This window comes from Xiphophorus couchianus, chromosome 22, assembly GCF_001444195.1.
Source record: "Xiphophorus couchianus chromosome 22, X_couchianus-1.0, whole genome shotgun sequence".
In the NCBI taxonomy this organism is placed as follows: Eukaryota; Metazoa; Chordata; class Actinopteri; order Cyprinodontiformes; family Poeciliidae; genus Xiphophorus; species Xiphophorus couchianus.
Genome location: NC_040249.1, coordinates 25,616,243 through 25,637,893, shown reverse-complemented (window position 1 = coordinate 25,637,893; position 21,651 = coordinate 25,616,243). Strand labels below are relative to the sequence as shown.

At 45.3% G+C, this 21,651-nt stretch overlaps 3 protein-coding genes across 9 annotated transcripts in view; 1 reads left to right on the top strand and 2 right to left on the bottom strand.

Annotated features, from left to right (window-relative positions):
- Positions 1-3,363: 3,363 nt before the first annotated feature.
- Positions 3,364-9,871, top strand: entpd6 (ectonucleoside triphosphate diphosphohydrolase 6). 3 transcript variants are annotated; one of them, XM_028007070.1, is made up of 14 exons: positions 3,366-3,665; positions 4,209-4,453; positions 4,557-4,633; positions 4,707-4,850; positions 5,037-5,112; positions 5,713-5,748; positions 5,993-6,081; positions 6,178-6,257; positions 6,825-6,889; positions 7,121-7,222; positions 7,299-7,439; positions 8,930-8,986; positions 9,343-9,449; positions 9,525-9,871. In XM_028007070.1, the coding sequence occupies exons 2-14, from the start codon at positions 4,210-4,212 to the stop codon at positions 9,606-9,608; spliced, it is 1,302 nt and encodes a 433-aa protein (XP_027862871.1). In that variant the 5' UTR covers positions 3,366-3,665; position 4,209; the 3' UTR covers positions 9,609-9,871. The 3 variants fall into 3 exon arrangements, with proteins under 3 accessions (XP_027862873.1, XP_027862871.1, XP_027862872.1); XM_028007071.1 differs by having other exon boundaries at positions 4,192-4,453; XM_028007072.1 differs by lacking the exons at positions 8,930-8,986; positions 9,343-9,449; positions 9,525-9,871 and adding an exon at positions 8,747-8,918 and having other exon boundaries at positions 3,364-3,665.
- A 600-nt stretch (positions 9,872-10,471) lies between these two features.
- On the bottom strand, positions 10,472-14,310 carry LOC114138073 (barrier-to-autointegration factor A-like). 4 transcript variants are annotated; one of them, XM_028007105.1, is made up of 4 exons: positions 12,294-14,310; positions 12,068-12,197; positions 10,980-11,110; positions 10,472-10,759 (listed from the first exon to the last, which is right to left on the bottom strand). In XM_028007105.1, the coding sequence occupies exons 3-4, from the start codon at positions 11,103-11,105 to the stop codon at positions 10,613-10,615; spliced, it is 273 nt and encodes a 90-aa protein (XP_027862906.1). In that variant the 5' UTR covers positions 11,106-11,110; positions 12,068-12,197; positions 12,294-14,310; the 3' UTR covers positions 10,472-10,612. The 4 variants fall into 4 exon arrangements, with proteins under 4 accessions (XP_027862906.1, XP_027862905.1, XP_027862904.1 ...); XM_028007104.1 differs by lacking the exon at positions 12,068-12,197 and having other exon boundaries at positions 10,980-11,106; positions 12,294-14,309; XM_028007103.1 differs by lacking the exon at positions 12,068-12,197 and having other exon boundaries at positions 12,294-14,306.
- A 705-nt stretch (positions 14,311-15,015) lies between these two features.
- abhd12 (abhydrolase domain containing 12, lysophospholipase) overlaps positions 15,016-21,651 on the bottom strand; it is a 29,099-nt gene continuing 22,463 nt past the window's right edge. For both annotated transcript variants that reach the window (XM_028007075.1, XM_028007076.1), the window contains 2 exons: positions 16,498-16,625; positions 15,016-16,420 (listed from right to left, as the gene is read on the bottom strand). In XM_028007075.1, coding sequence (XP_027862876.1) covers positions 16,384-16,420; positions 16,498-16,625 — 165 coding nt within the window. In that variant the 3' untranslated portion in view covers positions 15,016-16,383. The remainder of the gene's footprint in view (positions 16,421-16,497; positions 16,626-21,651) is intronic.

Here is a 21,651-nt window from a genome sequence, read left to right as displayed (position 1 = left end):
ACCAGTAAGAACCAGTAGGAACCAGTAAGAACCAGTAGGAATAGCTTAGCATGCTGGTATATCTGTGCTGCGATCGGCACCAAGGCCTCTGAATTCACCTCATCAGAGGTTAAAGGTCAGTCCAGGCCGGCAGAGATGGAGGAAAATGTTAAACAGTGAAAATGTGGAGCTGAAGGAGAAAATCGATAAAAAGAAAATGGAACGTCTGAGAAAAAGACTTGAAGGAAAAACTCAGTGAAGATACCAGAGCTGAGGACCTGGAGGACATGGAGGACACGGAGGACCTGGAGGACACGGAGGACCTGGAGGACCTGGAGGACCTGGAGGACCGCCTGGGGAAAAGACGGAGAAGAAAACATCATCAGTTCTCAGCAGCTGCTCTGATACAGAGAAAGACGAGGTTTCAGTTTTTAACAGTTTTTCCTTCATAATATCTTCATGTCTGTTTGAGTTAACAGTTATTATACGGCAGCAGCGCAGATGACTTGTTGCTCTATATGACTTGTTGCTCTATATGACTTGTTGCTCTATATGACTTGTTGCTCTGGATGACTTGTTGCTCTATATGACTTGTTGCTCTATATGACTTGTTGCTCTAGATGACTTGTTGCTCTAGATGACTTGTTGCTCTATATGACTTGTTGCTCTATATGACTTGTTGCTCTAGATGACTTGTTGCTCTAGATGACTTGTTGCTCTATATGACTTGTTGCTCTGGATGACTTGTTGCTCTATATGACTTGTTGCTCTAGATGACTTGTTGCTCTATATGACTTGTTGCTCTGGATGACTTGTTGCTCTATATGACTTGTTGCTCTATATGACTTGTTGCTCTATATGACTTGTTGCTCTGGATGACTTGTTGCTCTATATGACTTGTTGCTCTATATGACTTGTTGCTCTATATGACTTGTTGCTCTGGATGACTTGTTGCTCTATATGACTTGTTGCTCTAGATGACTTGTTGCTCTGGATGACTTGTTGCTCTAGATGACTTGTTGCTCTATATGACTTGTTGCTCTATATGACTTGTTGCTCTATATGACTTGTTGCTCTGGATGACTTGTTGCTCTATATGACTTGTTGCTCTGGATGACTTGTTGCTCTATATGACTTGTTGCTCTGGATGACTTGTTGCTCTGGATGACTTGTTCCTCTATATGACTTGTTGCTCTAGATGACTTGTTGCTCTATATGACTTGTTGCTCTATATGACTTGTTGCTCTGGATGACTTGTTGCTCTGGATGACTTGTTGCTCTATATGACTTGTTGCTCTATATGACTTGTTGCTCTATATGACTTGTTGCTCTGGATGACTTGTTGCTCTATATGACTTGTTGCTCTGGATGACTTGTTGCTCTATATGACTTGTTGCTCTGGATGACTTGTTGCTCTATATGACTTGTTGCTCTATATGACTTGTTGCTCTGGATGACTTGTTGCTCTATATGACTTGTTGCTCTAGATGACTTGTTGCTCTATATGACTTGTTGCTCTGGATGACTTGTTGCTCTATATGACTTGTTGCTCTATATGACTTGTTGCTCTGGATGACTTGTTGCTCTATATGACTTGTTGCTCTATATGACTTGTTGCTCTGGATGACTTGTTGCTCTATATGACTTGTTGCTCTGGATGACTTGTTGCTCTATATGACTTGTTGCTCTGGATGACTTGTTGCTCTATATGACTTGTTGCTCTATATGACTTGTTGCTCTATATGACTTGTTGCTCTGGATGACTTGTTGCTCTATATGACTTGTTGCTCTGGATGACTTGTTGCTCTATATGACTTGTTGCTCTAGATGACTTGTTGCTCTATATGACTTGTTGCTCTGGATGACTTGTTGCTCTGGATGACTTGTTGCTCTATATGACTTGTTGCTCTGGATGACTTGTTGCTCTATATGACTTGTTGCTCTATATGACTTGTTGCTCTATATGACTTGTTGCTCTGGATGACTTGTTGCTCTATATGACTTGTTGCTCTGGATGACTTGTTGCTCTGGATGACTTGTTGCTCTATATGACTTGTTGCTCTATATGACTTGTTGCTCTGGATGACTTGTTGCTCTATATGACTTGTTGCTCTGGATGACTTGTTGCTCTGGATGACTTGTTGCTCTATATGACTTGTTGCTCTGGATGACTTGTTGCTCTATATGACTTGTTGCTCTGGATGACTTGTTGCTCTATATGACTTGTTGCTCTATATGACTTGTTGCTCTATATGACTTGTTGCTCTGGATGACTTGTTGCTCTATATGACTTGTTGCTCTGGATGACTTGTTGCTCTGGATGACTTGTTGCTCTATATGACTTGTTGCTCTATATGACTTGTTGCTCTGGATGACTTGTTGCTCTGGATGACTTGTTGCTCTATATGACTTGTTGCTCTATATGACTTGTTGAAGAAAAATGTTTCCTCATGTAAACGATAACATGCAGGTTTTATTTGTAAATCTGATTATGACATCAGAGCCTCTCAACACGTCACTGATATGTAAAAAATACTAACATTAATATTGACAAACATATTATATTGTTTGTATTTCTGTCAATCTGAAGGAGAAACTTTGCAACATTTATTCTTTTCTTGAAGTTTTACATCTAAATTTTGGAGGTTTTTAGGTTGTTGATTCTGACCAACAATCTAAATATTCCAACTTTAACTTACAACTAAATTAAATTTATAGTTAATAACCTGATTATTATTTTACCTACTCAAATGTACATTTCTGAAAATTTCCTCCAACCTTCAATGTTTCCTAAAATAAATTTCACTTCAGTTCAACGCTGAGAAAATGCCTGGAAGACTCCGGTCCGGTCCGGTCCGGTTAAAGTTTTGAATGGACCGATTAAAACTCTGTACAATAATTCCAGCTGTTCAGTTTATTACTTTATTATTTTATTGTCTGTTGTGTCATTTGGTTTAATATTTGACTCATATTCACTCAGGAAACCTGAATAAAAACTAAATGCTTGTAAAAACATATATAGAATAAAATAAAATCAAATTATCAAAAGAGAAGCAAGAAAAATTTGAGCAGGTTTTGTCTTCATTTGTTAAATATTCAAAACTCATTTTTGAAAATTAATATATGTGACCCTGGTAAATAACATTAAAGAAAATTGTTGGTGTGGAAATGTAATTAGTTTCTGATGGATTTTATCTGGTTGTTCATTTGTAACCTAAATATTTAAATCATGTTTATTCATATTAAATATATTCATATTTACATTTGTGAATTAAATCTCTATTAATAATATAACAAATTAATAAATGGTTCCTATAAATTTCAAATAAAAATAATGTTTCAAACAAGCATCTGATTAGTGACGTATAACCGTCCACGTCACCGTGCGTGGCCTGACGTCATCATTGCGCGCCGGTTGTAAACAGAGGATGTAGTTTATCCGGAACTTGGCCGGGTCGGTACCGGTAGGTTCTGCTGGAGTCCAGCTGACCTGAAGCAGCTGACTGGTTCGGTTCGGTTCGGTTCAGGAACTGTCCGGTTCGGAGAGTTCTTCTGGGTCATGTTGGGTTATTTGAACGGAACCTGAAGACCAACCGGCTTCAGTCTGAGCTGACCCGGTTCGGCACGCCATCATCATCATCAGAACCGAGTCGGAACCTGGCCTCGAACTCAACCTTCGGAACCAAGTGAGTTCTGCTTCCCTCTTTCTAATGGTCAGGAGGTTCTGGTTCTGCTGCCAGACCCGGTTCGGTTCATCATAAAGCTTCAGGCTTAGAACCATCTGATTACAGATCCATAAAGGTTCCGTTCAGAAGTCTCAGTCATCTGGTTCTGGTTCTGGACCGACCCGTTCAGAACCAAACAGATCAGATAAACTGAGCCAGAACCTCCTGGAGGACATCTCAACCCAGAACCGGGTCGGATGAAACCAAAGCAAAACCTTTCAGAGTCCGGATCGGTTCTGTTCCGGTGGTGGCACCATCATGCTGCGGGCTGAGCTGGTGGTTCTGACCCAAAACCTGGAGCTGAACCGGAACCGGGTCATCAGACTGATTAAACTGGTCCTGAGCAGAACCGTCCAGGTTCAGCAGGAGACCGGTCTGGTTAAGAGGTTCTGGGACCGGTTCCCGTCCAAGTAGAACCAGAACCAGAGACGTGGTACCAGCTGATGACAGGTCTGTGGTACTGGGTCGGGTTCTGCTCTTGTTGAAGGTTCTGTGTGGTTCCAGAATGCGATTCAAGATGGCCGCCCTGTTCCTCCTCCTGGTTCTGGTTCTGGTTCTGGTCCTCTTCCTCCAGCGGTTCTCCTCCTCATCGTCCTACCGGCCGCCGCCGCACCGACCCGCCTCACACAGAACCGAACCGGACTGGCCCGGTTCCTCTGAAGGAGACGGATTCCAGTACGAAGTCATGTTTGATGCTGGGAGCACTGGGACCAGAGTCCACGTGTTCCGGTTCCAGATGGGGAACCCAGGTACCGGGTCCTGGTGGTTCTGAAGGTTCTAACTGCTGTTAACTGGGACAGACTGAGGTTCTGGTTCTGGTCGTGCTGAACTGGGTTTGTTCCTCCTCTTCAGGGTCTCCCAGTCTGGACCGGGAGACGTTCCGGGCCATAGAACCGGGCCTGTCCACGTACGCCGACGACCCCCAGAAGGTCAGAGGGGAAACCGGGTAAACCCGGGTCCGGTTCTGGTTCTGATCGGTGATGTGTGGTCTCGTCTCTGCAGTGCTCCGCCGGCATCGTGGCGCTGTTGGACCTGGCCCGCTCCGTCGTCCCCCCGTCCCAGTGGACCAGAACCCCCGTGGTTCTGAAGGCCACGGCCGGCCTGAGGCTGCTGCCTGGAGACCGGGCCGAGCAGCTGCTGGACCGGGTGAGGTTCTGACCCAGTTCTGCTTCTGAGCTGGTTCTGTTTGACCCGGAAGCTTTGTCTGTGAGGTTCTGGTAGAACGATGTTCGGTTCTGATGGTGGGAACCCGTCCAGCGGTTCTGGTCCCAGTATAGCAGCTGTGACCCGTTCTGCTGGTTCTGGTTCTGACCCGGTTCTCTCGTTGTCCAGGTGAGGGCGCTGTTCCAGGATTCTCCCTTCCTGTCCACGGAGGACAGCGTGTCCATCATGGACGGAACCGACGAAGGTACGTCCGCTCCAGAACCGGGTCGGTACCGGGGCGGATCAGCTGGTTCTGGAACTTGTGGAGGTTCTCCAGAACCCGGTCAGCAGGCGGGTCGCCATCGGAGCCTTTCAGCCATGACCTTTGACCCTGCTGCATCTTCTGAAAACTGATCCGTCTCCAAGCAACACGACCCGACCGGGTCAGTCAGGTTCTATCAGAACCTCAGCCTGACGTTCTGGACTTCAGATCAGACCGGCTGCTGGGATCTGGAGCAGGTCCGTTAGCGGACCGGACCGGACCGAACATTGTTTATTAGGAGGGCCGTATGGGCCTGGTGATCCGGGCCGGTACCGGTGGTACCGGTGCTGGAGGAGCCATGTGATGGCAGATAATCCGTCAGACTAATGGATGGTGAACCTGGTTCTGAAACCGGTTCTGACCCACATGGACTGCTTATGAAAGATTTTAAAAGATTTTCTGGTCCGGTCCAGCTGAGAGCCAAATGCTCCAGGAGAACTCCAGAACCGACCCAATACCGGGTTCTGCCTCCTTCAGAACCAAGAGTCTGGAAGGGTTCTGGTGAGGTTTCAGAGCCTGACCCGGTTCTTCTTCTCTCCTCAGGGATCTCAGCCTGGATCACCATCAACTTCCTGACAGGTGAGCAGAAACAGGAAGTTCTGATCCGATCCGACGCCTGGAGGACCGGTGGTTCCGAAGAACCCGGCTGGTTGGTCCAGATCGGTTCTGTTCTCTGGAGGGGGACAGGTAGAACCCGTCTGGAACGGGTTCTGGACCAGCAGAGAACCGGGCCAGAGGTCCTGGTGGTGCCTTCACTGAGCCTGGGAGACACGGGATCTGGAGCTCTGAACCCGGCTCTGATAAAGCGGTGTTCTGGTTTCAGGCGGGCTACAGGGTCTGGACCGACCCACCGTTGGGATGTTGGACCTCGGCGGCGGCTCGACCCAGATCACCTTCAGTCCCCGCCATGAGGTGAGGACGGTTCTGATCCGGCCCGCTTTGTTCACCTCGGTTCTGATCACAGGCCCAGAACCAGAACCAGAATCTGTTGTTCTCTCTTCATTACAGAAAACCATCCAGACGTCGGCGATTGATGACATCAGATCCTTCCAGATGTTCAACCGTGCACACACCGTCTACACACACAGGTACACACACCGTCTACACACACAGGTACACACACCGTCTACACACACACACCGTCTACACACACACACCGTCTACACACACACACCGGTACACACACCGTCTACACACACACACCGTCTACACACACAGGTACACACACCGTCTACACACACACACACCGTCTACACACACACACCGTCTACACACACACACCGTCTACACACACACACCGTCTACACACACAGGTACACACACATTTGCGTGGCTGTCTTTATGGGGACTTTCCATTGACTTCCATTCATTTCTACAGCCTAACCCTAACCCTATTCCTAATCCCAACCAAAACTCAATTCACACCTTAGTCCTAAATCTGACCCCTGACCCAAAAACAGCCTTTCCCCTTGTGGGGCCCAGGCTTCGGTCCCACAAGGAGCAGCGGGTCCCCACAACGTAGTATATGTCAGGAAAATGGTTCCCACAAGGTATTAGAAACAAATGCGCACACACACACACACACACACACCCTCTACATGTCAGTCATGTGACCCATTGGACCCATCAGTCAGTGACTTCCTGTCTGTCTGCAGCTATCTGGGTCTGGGTCTGATGTCGGCTCGGCTCGCTGTCCTTGGAGGCGTGGACGTTTCCCCCTGTAAGTATCTGACCTTTGACCTGGCCTTAAGTCATGATGTGTTTATGGGTCCGGTTCTGGTTCTGTAAACTGGGTGTTGAAATGAACCATGTTGAACCAGAACCTGGTTCTGTGTGTTTCCTGTTTGACTTCCTGTGCCTGGGTGTGTTTTCAGGCTGGAACAGGAAGCAGGAAGTGCCTGGCAGTGCTTCCTGTAGCTAAAGGCTAGCATGTGTTTCTGTGTTCCTGCAGCAGGGGGCAGCACTGAGCGGGTCAGCCCCTGCCTTGCTCCAGAGTTCTCGGGAAGCTGGGAACACGCTGACGTCATCTACACCCTGAAGGGCCAGAAGGAAGGTAGAGGCATCTGATTGGTCTGTGAGATTTCCCAGCATGCAACGGGTAGGAACCTGAGTGCTGTCTCCGTTTCCAGGGGAGCCGGTTTACGAGGCGTGCCTGAACAAAATCCAGAAGGTTCTGTACAGGAAGCTGAGCGCGGCGCCTGAGGCGGCGGACGTCGACTTCTACGCCTTCTCCTTCTACTACGACCGCGCCGTCGACCTCCAGGCCATCGGTACGGAGAGCAGCAGTGGCTCTGGCTCGGCTAGTGATGTCTGCTAATCAAGCTACATTTAGATCTAACCGTCTGTTATCGCCATAACGTCCTGGTGAGGTTCGAAGAGTCCAGAGCTCTGATTTAGCTCCTGCTAAGTAATCAGTCTGTGTTCAGTGGAGCAGCTGATGAAACAGTTAGAGAAATCAGTGATTAGAAATCAATAACTGTTTGGATTATTGATCATTGATTATTGATCCATCAGTTTGCAGCGATGGATCTGATTTAGTGTTGGTTTCCATATTGTTTCTGAGCGGTTTGCAAGGGTTAGCATCTTAGCATCCATCGCTACATTTTGCTTAGCTTGGAAGGAAACTGGCAAAACTTTTTTTATTATCGTTATTTATATAAACATATACAATCAACTTGATTAAGGTACCATAATGTTTACATTATGAATTCACCGTAAACACATAAAGGCCAAGAGAACAAAAACAAACGGTAGAAAACAGAACAGGCAACTTAAACACTTTAGCTGGGCAACACGAATAAACAACTTAGAGAAAAACAAGTAAATAAATAAAACAGGGCGAAACATGAAAGTTAGAAAAAAGATCAACTTCAAAGCATTTTTCAGCTTCAACAAACAAAGATTAGAAAACAAATGTAACTTATTCTTCCACTGTATAAAAGTAGGAATAGTTTTAAAAAAGTGACATTTGGCTAATAAAACATTATTTATACAATAATCAATGATTTGGTCATTGATTAAACTCTTGTGAACCGTGGCTTCAGATGAACTGGTGAAGAATTTCACATGTGAAAAACAGATGATCTAAATCTTTAGTTGCTTTTTTACAGTTCACATTTATCCAAATCCATTTTAAACCTCAGGAAGTTATTAGTTGGATACATTTTGTTTATCATTTTAAACTGCATTTCTTTTACTTTGGAAAAAGATAAATATTTCAATGGTTACAGTCTCTCAGGATATCCTCCCTTTTAGTGGCACAATAACTGGATAAGCAGCTTCTTCTCATAAACTTATTATTGCATTTGACAAAATGAAAATCAACATTTTCAATATAAAATCTGCAAATTTAGAGTATATTAAACCCTGTCGATACCAGCTGAGGGATTTAATATTTTCCGGGTATATTTGAAAACTGGTAAAGCAGCAACACACTGACTGGTTAAACTGGCTGCTGATTGGCTGCTTCTGGCCAATCAGCTTCCAGGATTAAAACCCTCCAGAATCGGTCGGATCGTTTCACCTGGTTGGTCCTGATCAGTCTTACCTGACTCAGAGCCGTTTCCCCTGGTTACAGCACGCTGCGCTCTGATTGGTCAGGACAACAGACAGGAGGAGCAGATCCATGTTGGCACACAGAGGTCAGAGGTCAGGCTGGAGAGGACCGGACCTCCTGCGGACCCAGGATGAGACGGGTTCTGGTTCTGTTTGGATCAGAACCTCAGTGCTGGTTTCTCACGTTCTGGTTCTGGTTCTGCAGATGAGGCGGCGGGCGGAACCATCAGAGTGTCGGACTACGGCCAGGCTGCCGAGAGAGGTGAGAGGGCGCCCCCTGGCTGCAGCTTCCACACCCTGCTGTTAACTTCATCAGAATTAGGAGTCGGGTCCAGCAGAACCAGAACCTGGAGGTTCTTCCAGAGCAGATTTTTACAGAATGTTAAACATTTCTTTATATTAAAATGTTTGCTGTCGTTCATTAGGTTTTGCTAACCCAGCTGACTCTGCCAAACCTTTTTTATATCAAATGGAAAAAACATTTTTATCTGTTATTAAATACAGAAACACATTTTCTAAAACACCGGATGAATTTGTTAAACTACATCACTTCATATAAAAAGCCTCCGGGAAGTCATGTGACCCGCTGCCTGTCTCTGATTGGTCGGCTGTCTCCAGTGTGCCGCGGCCCGCCGGACCTCCAGAACCCGTTTCTGTGTCTGGACCTGGTCTACATCTCGGTTCTGCTGCAGGAGCTCGGCTTCCCGGCCCACAAGCAGCTCAGGGTGAGTACGGACCTCCAGAACACTCTGACCCGGTTCTGACCCGGAACCGACCCGTCCTGTGCTCTGGTTCTGCAGCTGGCCCGGACCGTCCGCCAGGTGGAGGCCAGCTGGGCCCTCGGCGCCGCCTTCCAGCACCTGGAGGCCCTCAGGAGACACTGATGCTTTTATTCTGAAGGGCTCTACACATCCAGGCGACCTCTGACCTGCAGCTGGATCATCAAGGCGCCATGGAGACGAACAGAAGCTGTGACCTATGACCTCACTTTCTGGGTCGGTTCTGGACCAGAACCGCTGAGCGGTACCGACGGGTCTGCAGACAGGACAGGACAAGACCAGGTCTGGTTCTGAACGGTACTAATTGGACTCTTGGACTGGTTCTGGTTTTTTTGGGTTTTCTTTGTGAATAAAGCTGTGAACTTTGACCCCTGCAGTCTGTTTAGTTTCTTACTGAAGTTTAGATCTGATTTATTGGTAAATATTGATCAGATCGATATTGGGAGATTTTAACGTCATGCTGACTCTGATGGAGTTAGCTTAGCTTTAATGCTAAGCTAACACTTTTGATGCTAGCATTAATGCTAGTTTTGATGCTAGCTTAGCTCCCTGCTGTCAGATTCTGGACCTTCTGCTGACATCCGGGGTCTCCCAGTCCAGTCCTCAAGGGCTACCGTCCTGCAGCTCTGCTCAACACATCTGGACCAGACCAACAGCTCGGTACCGGTACCGGCCCATTGCAGAGCTGAATGGACGCCGCTGAGGGAATTCAGCCGTCTTGGAGCAGAGACGCAGCTAGAAGTTGCAGCATGGCAGCCCGTGAGGACGGGACTGGGAGACCCCTGATCTAGAAGGTTCTGGGGCCGAAGGAGGAGCTCCAGAACCTTCAGTCCGTTCTGAGGCTCCTTACCTCCAGACGGTTCGGAAACTTTGGACCAGAACTCTGATCCAAACCTGTCAGGGATCCCCTCACCTGCTGAACCTGCAGCTCAGACGAATGGCGACCTTCATCAGGAATCAGACAAACATCTGGGCAAAAAGATTTAATGACAAACTTTTACAGAATAAAGAGGAGAAAATCTGGCAGCTCAGAACAGCAACGCAGGGCGGGAACTGGAGGGGCGGGGCCTCTGGAGGGGCGGGGCCTCTGTGTGATGGGCGCGGCGTCCTCACAGGAAGGCGTCGCACCACTCCTTCAGGCACTGGGCGCAGTCATCAGCCTGCATGCTATTGGCTGCCGTGACGTCCTTCAGCCAATAGCAGAACAGCTCCGTGTCTTTCCTGAGCAGCAGGAACTGACCCAGAACCACGTAGGCCTGGAAACAGAACCGGGTCGGGTCAGAGGTTCAGCTCAGGGCTGACCCATTTGGACCTGATGCAGTCCTGGTTCTGATCCCTGCAGGCACTGATGGTTCAGAACCAGAACCAGGGGTCAAACCGGGTCAAGCCTTCACATTTTAAGCAAAAGGTTCATGCGCAGTGCCTGTTGGAGCGGCAGCGCCCCCTGCGGGCTGGAGCGGTTCTGTCGGGTTCTACCTTATCGTAGCCCTGCTCCATCAGGCTGTGGCCCAGTCTGTCTCCGATCCCGGCCAGCGCCGTGACCGGTTTGTCCGCCATCGGCTCCGATACAAAGTTGCGGTGTTTCTGAGACGTCGTCGACATCCTGACTGAAACAACATGGCCGTCAGCAGAACCAGAACCAGTCCGGTCCGGACTACACATAAAGTTCAGAGTTCTGATTCAGATTGATTTATTCTGGCAGCTGCAGGATTAGATTCTAATTATTTCAGTTTTTACATTCGTCAGAGCGAGGAGCGGCCATCTTTGATTCAGGTGTAATAATTAACTCCATTAACGGCTGCAGTTCTTCCCTCCCTCATCCTATTGGATCAAATTGATCTGATTTATTGGTAAATCTTGATCAAATCTTCATGGCGAAAACTTTAACCTTCACATTGACTCTGATGCTGTTAGTCTGAATGTAGCTTTAGCGCTAGCTCAGACCGTTAGCTTCAGCGCTAGCTCAGACCGTTAGCTTCAGTCAGTGGACTCGGTCGTCTCCCTCTCTGGTCTCCAGATATGATGAACCTTTCCTCACATCAAACCTCCAATAAATCACAGATCTATACCTGATCTTCCTCTGATCTAAAATTGATCACGTGTCTATCATATTTATTGATTTAATATCCATACCTACTGTAAGCTTTGTGTTATAACCTGGTGGTGCTGAAATAAATAAATGAAACCAGTGAAACCAGTAGAACCAACTGCTCAACCAGAACCAGAACCGTTATTGTGTTACATAATCCAGTTACATTTACTTGAGTATTTTTACTACACTACCAGACACCTTTACTTGCGTCATGTTATAGTGAATTATTTTTACTCTCAACTGAATAAAGTTTGTGGATTTTCTGCTGCTCACTGGATGAAGAACTAAATGTTTTAACCCAAAATTCTGCTTCGTTTCATAAGTTTTATATTGAAAGAAACTGATTTGGAGAAAATGATTCCCAACATTTCCACATAACTTTGTATTCGGTCGATCTTTGATGACGTCATGTAAAATATTAAATGATGGAGGTTCTGATGCGTTAGTCTCAGGACTTGGGTCGCCGTTTTACCAAATACTTTCTTGGTGGAAACTTTTGACTCTTGTTTTGGTCTTGTTGCTACTCCAACTTGAGTTTTTGGATCCGCAGCTCAGACCAGAACCGACCCGGTTCGGAAACACGAACTGCATGAAAACGACTCCTGATTGCGGACAGAAACACGTCAGAATCGCTAATCAGAACCAGCTGGGATCACGTGACGCGTTTACCTGGAGCGGTTCCGAACGGACTGACTCACCTGGACTCGGAACCCCTGGAAGTTCGTCCGGACCCGAGACCCAGAACAGCTGACAGAGAGGCGCTTTATTCTGAACGCTGCACGCCAGAAGCAGGGCAGCTGACGCTCTGTCGCTGACGTCATGACGCACAGAGTCACAGCTGCTCTGAGAGGAGATGAATCACTCCGAGCTTTTGGACCGGCGGAACCGTTTGGGTCCAGTCTACAGTTTTGGTTCGATCCCTGCGGTCAGATGACTTCCAGCTGCGGTTTCGGTCGGGTTCTAACCCGGTTTGACCTCTGACCTCATCAACATCTCCTTTACACCCAGGATTTGATCCCACTTTTTATTTTTTAAACTTTATTTACCAAAACATTTCCAAACTAGCATGGCAATGTGCAAATCTATAAATAACAGTCTATGTCATTTAATGAACATGAAATAAAACTAAAAACACCAAAAACAAGGAAGTTCATGTTTTAGAATTAACAGGCATTAATAGATGATTCGATTAATATTTCACAGCTCTTCACATGTTTTAATATATTTTAGAGATTTAAAATAAAACTGGGATTCAGATAAGAGATGTTAAAGACTGAGGATGAGCGCTTCTGTGTCTGAATAAAGAATTTCACCAGACAAAATGTTAGATTGTAAAATTACAACTGTTTTATTTTTCTATAATAACCAAATGTTATTATACCTCTAGAAAGATTCAGGAAGTTTAATGTTTGGTTTGATCCACCTTATTCCAAAGAAAGTTGATGGGAATTTTTTCCTTTTAGCTGTGTAGAAAACACAATTTATTGTTTCTGTGTCCTTTCCACAAAATATGTAGTAGATTGTAGTAGAAAGTTGTAGATCTGATCATATATAATGATGCCCAACATGGACTCTTCACCTGCTGCTAAACACCCAAAGTGTAAAAGCATTTTGTTGGTTATAATGATTGGAAATCGCTCCATAAATTCAGCTCATTAACCATCTTTTTTTTGAGTTACTAAGAATGTAGATCCCGTTTAAACTCGGGATTAAAACAAACGTTCCTGAGAAAAACCAGCAGAGTGAGACCTCTTACTGTGTTTCTCGGTCTTTGTTCCACATTCCACTGATAGCCCCGCCCTTCCTCCCCCAGTGGGCGGAGCCCCGGTGTTTTCCCGCTCCACCTGGACGGCTCTCTCCTCCCGGAGCCCCGCCGCTCCTGGGCCGCCCTCTGGAGGCCCTTCGCGGGCTCTGGATGCTCGGAGGCCGCGGAGGAAATCGGGGACTCCGGTCCTCCGGTCCCTCCATGTTGGATATGAACGTGCAGGAGTCCAACTGTCTCCGTTTCCCACCGGTGGTCCAGAGTTTTTATTTTAAATCTCCTATTTTAGATCCCATTTGATTTAATCTCTAAAGTTTTGATGATCAGTTTGAGACCAGAACCGCTCGGTTCGGTTCCGAACCGTCCAGGTCAAGTCTGTTCGGTTCGCTTCGCTTCTGAACCGTTGATCCTTAAATTCCGACAGTCAGAGAACGTTCTTCTGGTTCTGTTCGGGAATAAAATTATTTCTCTTTCATAAACATCAGAATAATTAATTGTTATGTTATCCATGTATTCAGTAGCATTGCCTTTGACCTGGTTCTGACCCACTGGGTTTCCCTACAGAATTGACCCAGTATTGGGGATTTATTTCTGAACCATAAGTCCGCGGTCATGTTTATGACCTTATTAGGATTTTTTTTTTCTATTTATTTTGTTTGCAGTTTGGGACACAGTCGTTCCATTCCCAGTTAAACCAGTTAACATGGTTTTATTCCAACACCAGCTTCCAGGTTAAAGTTCAGGTTAGACTAAAGCAGAGCTGCGCTGCTGGTTTTTATTAACTGCTAATAACTAAAGTTTCTAGAATCGCCTTTAGAAAGTGTAGCGTGGAAGTTTGTCTCCCCTGAATTAGAGAACCGGAACTGGACAACCTCGCTAGCAGCTAGCTAGCTAGCTGAAAACATTATAACCTCTCCGGTTATTTGTTATTCATCTAGGACATTTATATATGTCACATAAATATTTTCATTTTTTTAAAAGCACATGTTTCTGTTTTGTGATAGATTTAGGAGCAATTAGTGAGCTTGATGGATACAAACTGTAAAGTAGTTTGTAAAGTTAACAGTAAAAAATTAGCTGCAATAATTTAGATAATTTAATCTATCAGTGATTTTTCAAAGTCATATTTTCACCATGTTATTCAGTTATTTAGTTTATGAGCTAAATAGTCAGCTAGCTCAGAGCTAAACATTAGCAACCTAACGAGTTAACTATCTAACTAAATTGTTTATTAGCAAGTTAAATATTTATCTTTAAGTTAAATATTTAAGTATTTGGTTTTAAGCCAAATCAATTAATTAATAACCCTTCCTCATGTTTTCATCTCATAGTAGATTAAATGATCAATTTAATTTAGTTAATTTGTGACTGGGTCATTTTACAAACGGTAAGCGGTAGTTTGTGTGAGCGCGCCGCCCTCTGCTGGATAAACTGCATCACTTCCTGTTTCCGGGCTCCATCCAGTCCATCCCAGCCATCAGGTGAGGAGCCTGCAGCGGGCGCTGCGGGGTCAGTGACCTGCAAACGTGTTCATGTTCAGCAGGAGGATCGGGTGATGCTTTCAGGAACAATCTGAAACCTGAACGCTGAGCAGTTCACCCCCCCAAGCTTCACTCCCCAACATTAAAACTGTGAAATCAAACTTACAATTATTCAGATCAGAGTTGATCATGAAACATTTATTACATTTCTAAAGTTTCAAGCCTGGAAATGGCTGAAAGCTGGCCAATCAGAGCTCGTCTTTCAGCTCTGATACTTTGACCCATTTTCACCGAGAACCTAGATCCAGAGACGGTAGATTTCCCTCCAGACCGATCAGAACCGCTCAGCTGAACTTTGCTCCTCTCTGTTCCCGCTTATAATTTTATTGAAATAATAAAATAAACTGAACACAAACCAGGGCGTTGTCACAGTTTGTAGTCTGATTTTCCCAGAATGCATCAGTGCACAGTTTGCATCCGACCCGGCCAGAACCGCTGTTGGTGATGGAGAGAGGAAGAACTCTCCAGAACCGCCAACATGTTCTGATTGGTCCAGTAGAATAGAATGACTTTTTAAACTAGAACAAAGGTTCTGTGGTTCTGTGGTTCTGCTTAGTTTGACTCCAGAATCTGGGGTCAAACTGAGGTCCAGAACCTCCACTGGTTCTGGACTCATGAACCTGTGAACCTGTCATGAAATCTGACTGGTTCTGGTCAGGTTATACAGGTTCACTGGAGAGTCCAGCTCTGAGGTCAGATCGGGTCCAGTTTTAAACTGATACTGGTTCTGCTGTAGCAGCAGATGGCTTAGAACCTTCAGGGTCCGTTTGGGAACAAATAAGTTCTGAGCTTCAGCATGAAGAACCGTCAGGTCGTCTAAAGGTCAACGCACCAAACCAGTGGTGGGACTGCTAGCTAAAAAGCTAGCTGCGCTAACCCTGAAGCAGCAGTTTGGCTGATGCTAAAGCGCTACGTCAACATGGTGTTTAGCAGAAGCTGAAATGCTAGTAGCTAGCGTATTGGTTAAATATCCTGATTGTATTCTTGATTTGTTCTTTTGTTTACTTCCTGTTTGCTCAACAAAGTTTCTTAAAAACAAGATGTGAGGTAAGGAAACAGAACTGGTTCAGATTCAGGAAGAATGACATCACTTCCTGTTTCCTGCTGCTGCGCAAATGATACCAGAACCGGACCGGCTTCTTCAATCCTGCAGAACCGGAACTGTTGAGAGGAGAGAATCTGCTGAAAATCTGGAGGTTCTGGAGGAGTGATGAGGTCCGGTTCGACCAGAACCAGAACCACCCAGAGGTCAGTGAAGGAGGCTCAGCTACATAAAACCAGATTTAATTAATATTTCAAGTCAGAACAGGAAACAGTTTCCTGCCGACGGTGAGGAGGAGCCATGCAGGTGAGAAACAAAACCTCCGCTCTGCAGCCCACAGGACACGGTCACCCTGGTAACCATGGTAACAGTGGTAGCCGTACCGTCAGCCGGGATGTCGGGAATGCTAACAGGAATGTTCGGTCCATGAAGACAAGCCGTCGTCACGCCACGGCGGGGTGAGCCGCTCCCAGGAAGTCACTGGAACCAATCAGAACGGGTCAGAACCAAACAGAACCAGGGTCCAGTCAGACACTCGGGCTGGGATCAAAGCCTACCTGAGGATGTTTGGCAGCTCCGGGCTCCTGTAGATGAACTTGTGTCTGAAGGCGAGAGCCGCCGGGAACGCCACGAACTGAACCTTATGACCGCTCAGGCTGCTGGAGCGAGACGCCAGACTGTAGAGCTGCAGGAGCACAGAGGAACTGTTCAGAGGAAACTGTTCACAGGAAACTGTTCACAGGAACCGTTCAGAGGAACTGTTCACAGGAAACTGTTCACAGGAAACTGTTCACAGGAAACTGTTCAGAGGAAACTGTTCAGAGGAACTGTTCACAGGAACTGTTCACAGGAAACTGTTCAGAGGAACTGTTCACAGGAAACTGTTCACAGGAACCGTTCAGAGGAACTGTTCACAGGAAACTGTTCACAGGAAACTGTTCACAGGAAACTGTTCACAGGAAACTGTTCAGAGGAACTGTTCACAGGAACTGTTCACAGGAAACTGTTCAGAGGAACTGTTCACAGGAAACTGTTCAGAGGAAACTGTTCAGAGGAACTGTTCAGAGGAACTGTTCAGAGGAAACTGTTCAGAGGAACTGTTCACAGGAAACTGTTCACAGGAAACTGTTCACAGGAAACTGTTCACAGGAAACTGTTCAGAGGAACTGTTCACAGGAACTGTTCACAGGAAACTGTTCAGAGGAACTGTTCACAGGAACTGTTCACAGGAAACTGTTCAGAGGAACTGTTCACAGGAAACTGTTCAGAGGAAACTGTTCAGAGGAACTGTTCAGAGGAACTGTTCAGAGGAAACTGTTCAGAGGAACTGTTCACAGGAAACTGTTCAGAGGAACTGTTCACAGGAAACTGTTCACAGGAAACTGTTCAGAGAAACTGTTCAGAGGAATCTGTTCACAGGAAACTGTTCAGAGGAACTGTTCACAGGAAACTGTTCTCATTAAACTGTTCACAGGAAACTGTTCTCATTAAACGGTTCACAGGAACTGTTCACAGGAAACTCTTCACAGGAAACTGTTCACAGGAAACTGTTCAGAGGAAACTGTTCAGAGGAACTGTTCAGAGGAAACTGTTCAGAGGAACTGTTCACAGGAAACTGTTCAGAGGAACTGTTCAGAGGAAACTGTTCAGAGGAACTGATCAGAGGAAACTGTTCACAGGAAACTGTTCACAGGAAACTGTTCAGAGGAACTGTTCACAGGAAACTGTTCACAGGAAACTGTTCTCATTAAACTGTTCACAGGAACTGTTCACAGGAACTGTTCACAGGAAACTGTTCTCATTAAACTGTTCACAGGAAACTGTTCAGAGGAACTGTTCAGAGGAAACTGTTCAGAGGAAACTGTTCAGAGGAACTGTTCAGAGGAAACTGTTCAGAGGAACTGTTCAGAGGAAACTGTTCATAGGAAACTGTTCAGAGGAACTGTTCACAGGAACTGATCAGAGGAAACTGTTCAGAGGAACTGTTCACAGGAAACTGTTCTCATTAAACTGTTCAGAGGAACTGTTCACAGGAAACTGTTCTCATTAAACTGTTCACAGGAAACTGTTCACAGGAACTGTTCAGAGGGAACTGTTCAGAGGAAACTGTTCAGAGGAAACTGTTCAGAGGAACTGTTCACAGGAAACTGTTCAGAGGAACTGTTCACATTAAACTGTTCAGAGGAACTGTTCACAGGAAACTGTTCAGAGGAAACTGTTCATAGGAACTGTTCACAGGAAACTGTTCAGAGGAACTGTTCAGAGGAACTGTTCACAGGAAACTGTTCACAGGAAACTGTTCTCATTAAACTGTTCAGAGGAACTGTTCAGAGGAAACTGTTCACAGGAAACTGTTCAGAGGAACTGTTCAGAGGAACTGTTCAAAGGAAACTGTTCATAGGAACTGTTCACAGGAAACTGTTCTCATTAAACTGTTCACAGGAAACTGTTCAGAGGAACTGTTCAGAGGAAACTGTTCAGAGGAACTGTTCACAGGAAACTGTTCAGAGGAAACTGTTCAGAGGAAATGTTCACAGGAAACTGTTCAGAGGAAACTGTTCACAGGAAACTGTTCACAGGAAACTGTTCACAGGAAACTGTTCAGAGGAACTGTTCAGAGGAACTGTTCAGAGGAAACTGTTCAGAGGAAACTGTTCAGAGGAAACTGTTCAGAGGAACTGTTCACAGGAAACTGTTCACAGGAAACTGTTCAGAGGAACTGTTCAGAGGAACTGTTCAAAGGAAACTGTTCATAGGAACTGTTCACAGGAAACTGTTCAGAGGAACTGTTCAGACGAAACTGTTCATAGGAAACTGTTCAGAGGAACTGTTCACAGGAACTGATCAGAGGAAACTGTTCAGAGGAACTGTTCACAGGAAACTGTTCTCATTAAACTGTTCAGAGGAACTGTTCACAGGAAACTGTTCTCATTAAACTGTTCACAGGAACTGTTCACAGGAAACTGTTCACAGGAAACTGTTCTCATTAAACTGTTCACAGGAACTGTTCACAGGAAACTGTTCTCATTAAACTGTTCACAGGAAACTGTTCAGAGGAACTGTTCAGAGGAAACTGTTCAGAGGAACTGTTCAGAGGAAACTGTTCATAGGAAACTGTTCAGAGGAACTGTTCACAGGAACTGATCAGAGGAAACTGTTCAGAGGAACTGTTCACAGGAAACTGTTCTCATTAAACTGTTCACAGGAAACTGTTCACAGGAACTGTTCAGAGGAAACTGTTCAGAGGAACTGTTCACAGGAAACTGTTCAGAGGAACTGTTCACATTAAACTGTTCAGAGGAACTGTTCACAGGAAACTGTTCAGAGGAACCTGTTCATAGGAACTGTTCACAGGAAACTGTTCAGAGGAACTGTTCAGAGGAACTGTTCACAGGAAACTGTTCTCATTAAACTGTTCAGAGGAACTGTTCACAGGAAACTGTTCTCATTAAACTGTTCACAGGAAACTGTTCACAGGAACTGTTCAGAGGGAACTGTTCAGAGGAAACTGTTCAGAGGAAACTGTTCAGAGGAACTGTTCACAGGAAACTGTTCAGAGGAACTGTTCACATTAAACTGTTCAGAGGAACTGTTCACAGGAAACTGTTCAGAGGAAACTGTTCATAGGAACTGTTCACAGGAAACTGTTCAGAGGAACTGTTCACAGGAAACTGTTCACAGGAAACTGTTCTCATTAAACTGTTCAGAGGAACTGTTCAGAGGAAACTGTTCACAGGAAACTGTTCAGAGGAACTGTTCAGAGGAACTGTTCAGAGGAACTGTTCAAAGGAAACTGTTCATAGGAACTGTTCACAGGAAACTGTTCTCATTAAACTGTTCACAGGAAACTGTTCAGAGGAACTGTTCAGAGGAAACTGTTCAGAGGAACTGTTCACAGGAAACTGTTCAGAGGAAACTGTTCAGAGGAAATGTTCACAGGAAACTGTTCAGAGGAAACTGTTCACAGGAAACTGTTCACAGGAAACTGTTCACAGGAAACTGTTCAGAGGAACTGTTCAGAGGAACTGTTCAGAGGAAACTGTTCAGAGGAAACTGTTCAGAGGAAACTGTTCAGAGGAACTGTTCACAGGAAACTGTTCACAGGAAACTGTTCAGAGGAACTGTTCAGAGGAACTGTTCAAAGGAAACTGTTCATAGGAACTGTTCACAGGAAACTGTTCAGAGGAAACTGTTCAGAGGAACTGTTCAGAGGGAACTGTTCAGAGGAAACTGTTCAGAGGAACTGTTCAGAGGAAACTGTTCATAGGAAACTGTTCAGAGGAACTGTTCACAGGAACTGATCAGAGGAAACTGTTCAGAGGAACTGTTCACAGGAAACTGTTCTCATTAAACTGTTCAGAGGAACTGTTCACAGGACACTGTTCTCATTAAACTGTTCACAGGAACTGTTCACAGGAAACTGTTCACAGGAAACTGTTCTCATTAAACTGTTCACAGGAACTGTTCACAGGAAACTGTTCTCATTAAACTGTTCACAGGAAACTGTTCAGAGGAACTGTTCAGAGGAAACTGTTCAGAGGAACTGTTCAGAGGAAACTGTTCATAGGAAACTGTTCAGAGGAACTGTTCACAGGAACTGATCAGAGGAAACTGTTCAGAGGAACTGTTCACAGGAAACTGTTCTCATTAAACTGTTCAGAGGAACTGTTCACAGGAAACTGTTCTCATTAAACTGTTCACAGGAAACTGTTCACAGGAACTGTTCAGAGGGAACTGTTCAGAGGAAACTGTTCAGAGGAACTGTTCACAGGAAACTGTTCAGAGGAACTGTTCACATTAAACTGTTCAGAGGAACTGTTCACAGGAAACTGTTCAGAGGAAACTGTTAATAGGAACTGTTCACAGGAAACTGTTCAGAGGAACTGTTCAGAGGAACTGTTCACAGGAAACTGTTCACAGGAAACTGTTCTCATTAAACTGTTCAGAGGAACTGTTCAGAGGAAACTGTTCACAGGAAACTGTTCAGAGGAACTGTTCAGAGGAACTGTTCAAAGGAAACTGTTCATAGGAACTGTTCACAGGAAACTGTTCTCATTAAACTGTTCACAGGAAACTGTTCAGAGGAACTGTTCAGAGGAACTGTTCACAGGAAACTGTTCAGAGGAAACTGTTCAGAGGAAATGTTCACAGGAAACTGTTCAGAGGAAACTGTTCACAGGAAACTGTTCACAGGAAACTGTTCACAGGAAACTGTTCAGAGGAACTGTTCAGAGGAAACTGTTCAGAGGAAACTGTTCAGAGGAACTGTTCACAGGAAACTGTTCACAGGAAACTGTTCAGAGGAACTGTTCAGAGGAACTGTTCAAAGGAAACTGTTCATAGGAACTGTTCACAGGAAACTGTTCAGAGGAAACTGTTCAGAGGAACTGTTCAGAGGGAACTGTTCAGAGGAAACTGTTCATAGGAAACTGTTCAGAGGAACTGTTCACAGGAACTGATCAGAGGAAACTGTTCAGAGGAACTGTTCACAGGAAACTGTTCTCATGAAACTGTTCAGAGGAACTGTTCACAGGAAACTGTTCTCATTAAACTGTTCACAGGAACTGTTCACAGGAAACTCTTCACAGGAAACTGTTCTCATTAAACTGTTCACAGGAAACTGTTCAGAGGAAACTGTTCAGAGGAACTGTTCAGAGGAAACTGTTCAGAGGAACTGTTCACAGGAAACTGTTCAGAGGAACTGTTCAGAG

Excerpts from the sequence above, each read along its gene's own strand:
- entpd6 (XM_028007070.1), top strand. The coding sequence starts at position 4,210 with ATGCGATTCAAGATGGCCGCCCTGTTCCTCCTCCTGGTTCTGGTTCTG. Across the intron at positions 4,454-4,556 it reads GTTCCAGATGGGGAACCCAG|GGTCTCCCAGTCTGGACCGG; the intron begins GTACCGGGTCCT and ends CCTCCTCTTCAG. Across the intron at positions 9,450-9,524 it reads CGGCCCACAAGCAGCTCAGG|CTGGCCCGGACCGTCCGCCA; the intron begins GTGAGTACGGAC and ends CTGGTTCTGCAG.
- LOC114138073 (XM_028007105.1), bottom strand. The coding sequence starts at position 11,105 with ATGTCGACGACGTCTCAGAAACACCGCAACTTTGTATCGGAGCCGATG. Across the intron at positions 10,760-10,979 it reads TGGAGCAGGGCTACGATAAG|GCCTACGTGGTTCTGGGTCA; the intron begins GTAGAACCCGAC and ends TTCTGTTTCCAG.